The following is a 2252-nucleotide window of genomic DNA, read 5'->3' on the forward strand; positions in this document are numbered from 1 at the left end:
AATTATTTTTAGTAATTAACTTGGGAGAAAAGGCGTGCCACGGTAAGGTGCTGGGGAAAGGGCGGATTTTTAGAGAAAATTGCTGGAACTGAGGTTTAAAGCAAAACTGGGGGAATGGAGCTGCCTAGGGGTGACTTCCATACAAAACAGGCCCGATGCAGCAATCTCACAGTCTGAAAGTAGACTGTATTTCAACTAGCATAGTTTTATGCCAAGGAGGATCTTTTTTTCCAGACTTTCTAAGTCAGCCACTGATCCAAAATTCTGCAACGCAGCCTGTATCAAAAAAGCATCTATCCGTCATCCACTCTCGGAGATCCTTGTAGGTTGCACAACATCCACACAACGGCTATCAGGAGACAGTCGCCTGGAGCCCAGTAGCGTGGCAAGGGATTGTGGGAGGCAGCTCATTCCTGGAACAGGCGTCTCCGGGCCTTGCACGGAGGGCGCTCTGGGAGCTCCGGGCGCTCGTGGGGACCCGGACTTGGAGAGGGAGGTAGAGGTTGGAGAGGTGAGCTGGGGACAGGCTCCAGAAGGTGGAATTCCGGGTCGAAGATGGGGCTTGGAGAGCGTCTCTCTGAACTGGGGTTGGAGGCCGGAGCACAGGGCCCTGGGATGGGGCCCTCCCGATAGGGGCTGAACATACTTCTAGCTGAGGGGTAGAGCCCAGCGGCTGAGCCGGATGCGGAGTCCATGCGGAGCTCCGGGAATTCAGAGTCCGCGTCCTCCTCGTAGGCCTCTTCCTGGGCAGCGATCTCTGGGACAGATGCGCAGAAGACTTCCTGCTGGACGACGACGTCTTCCCCGTGAGCGCCCAGGAAAACGTCCACTTCCAGGCCGGCAGACGAGTCGCCCTGCGCTCCTGAGCGTTCGTCGACGGAGCTTAGGAGGACCTCCGGGATCAGGATGAGGGTGTGTCCACCAAGAGACACTCGCAGGACCGACATTGGCGCGAGCTCCAGCACCAGGTCGACGTTCTCCAGGGGCACACGCAGGGCACAGCCCGCGGCCAGGACCACCACGGAGGTGAGCGCGTCCACGGCCGGGATCCCCGCCGGGTCTTCCGGGCTGGGCTCCGCGCGGGGTTCGGGGCCCGCGGGCTCCTCCAATCGGCTGCGCTTGGCAGGGCCTGGTCCTCCTGGCTGCTGTCCCCACCAGGGCGCAAGGCAGGCGCTGGGACTGCGGGGCCGGCTGCCCATCACCTCGACGGCGCTGCGGACGGCGCTCCTGGGCCTGGCAGAGGACGTGGGGGCAGGGGGCGCGGGCGGCGAAGTCCTCTTTGAGGTAGCAGGTGTCAGTGGTAGGCGAGGCGGGTTGGGACGGACGGGGCTCAGGACCGCGCGACGTGGGGCGAGTCCTCGGAGCCCTGGGGGCGCCTCCCGGAGATCGGAGTCCGTGCTACTGGTGGAGCCTCGCACGCTGTGGAGCTCAGCCTCGAGCGCTGGAATCTTGGGCCTTCCTGACGCAGACCCGGATGCTCACTGCAAAGCCAATTATGTTGTAAATGACGGCAGCTGAACCGAAGTCGCAAAATGTCACGCAATCCTCCGCCCCCTGGAGGACCCGCCCTAGAGGCGGAGGTACCCCTGCTGCCCAATAGCGGTGGCTGTGGTTGGTCGGTCACGCTGGGGAAATACTCCTACGGGCCGCTGGGGGGCCGAGCATCTGTACCGCTCTAGGGCCTGGCTTCCAGTATCAAGTTCTTGTCCTTTGCGTTGACCTCAGACGCGGAGCTGCAGACCGATTCAGGTTCACTTAACACTGGTGGAGGGCCAAACCAGCACACCGAGTCCTAAATCCATCCTCCCAGGCCCCGTCCCGGAAGTGCCCTGTGCGTTACTGTTGACGAATAGTGGCGTGCGTTTTTCGGTTCTCCTAGCGTGTACATCGATGTAATATCTTTTTAGGGGTCTTGGAAGGGAGAGTAAAGCTGGGATCCTGCGTGACGATGGCAGCCCCTGCATTATCTGTTTATTACAATAATTGGTACTATAGTAATTAAAGTCTTCCCTTGATATCCCTGGAGGATTGGTTCCCAGACTCCCGCATGGATACCAAAATCTACAGATGCTCAAGTCTCATATAAAATGGTGTACATTTGCGTATCACTAACATCCTTCCACTTATTTTAAAGCATCTCTAGAATACTTGTAGTACGTAATACAATGTAAATACTATACCCCTGGTTGCTACACAGATATATATATTTATTATATAGTTTGTTTCTGAGATGGAGTTTCATTCTGTCGCCC

At 57.8% G+C, this 2252-nt stretch overlaps 1 protein-coding gene across 1 annotated transcript; it reads right to left on the reverse strand.

Annotated features, from left to right (window-relative positions):
- Positions 1-359: 359 nt before the first annotated feature.
- Positions 360-1438, reverse strand: LOC715886 (proline-rich protein 23C). The gene has a single exon (XM_015132016.3). It carries the CDS (start codon positions 1197-1199, stop codon positions 408-410), a length of 792 nt encoding a protein of 263 aa, XP_014987502.3. The 5' UTR covers positions 1200-1438; the 3' UTR covers positions 360-407.
- Positions 1439-2252: the final 814 nt, after the last annotated feature.

This window comes from Macaca mulatta, chromosome 2 (assembly GCF_049350105.2).
Source record: "Macaca mulatta isolate MMU2019108-1 chromosome 2, T2T-MMU8v2.0, whole genome shotgun sequence".
In the NCBI taxonomy this organism is placed as follows: Eukaryota; Metazoa; Chordata; class Mammalia; order Primates; family Cercopithecidae; genus Macaca; species Macaca mulatta.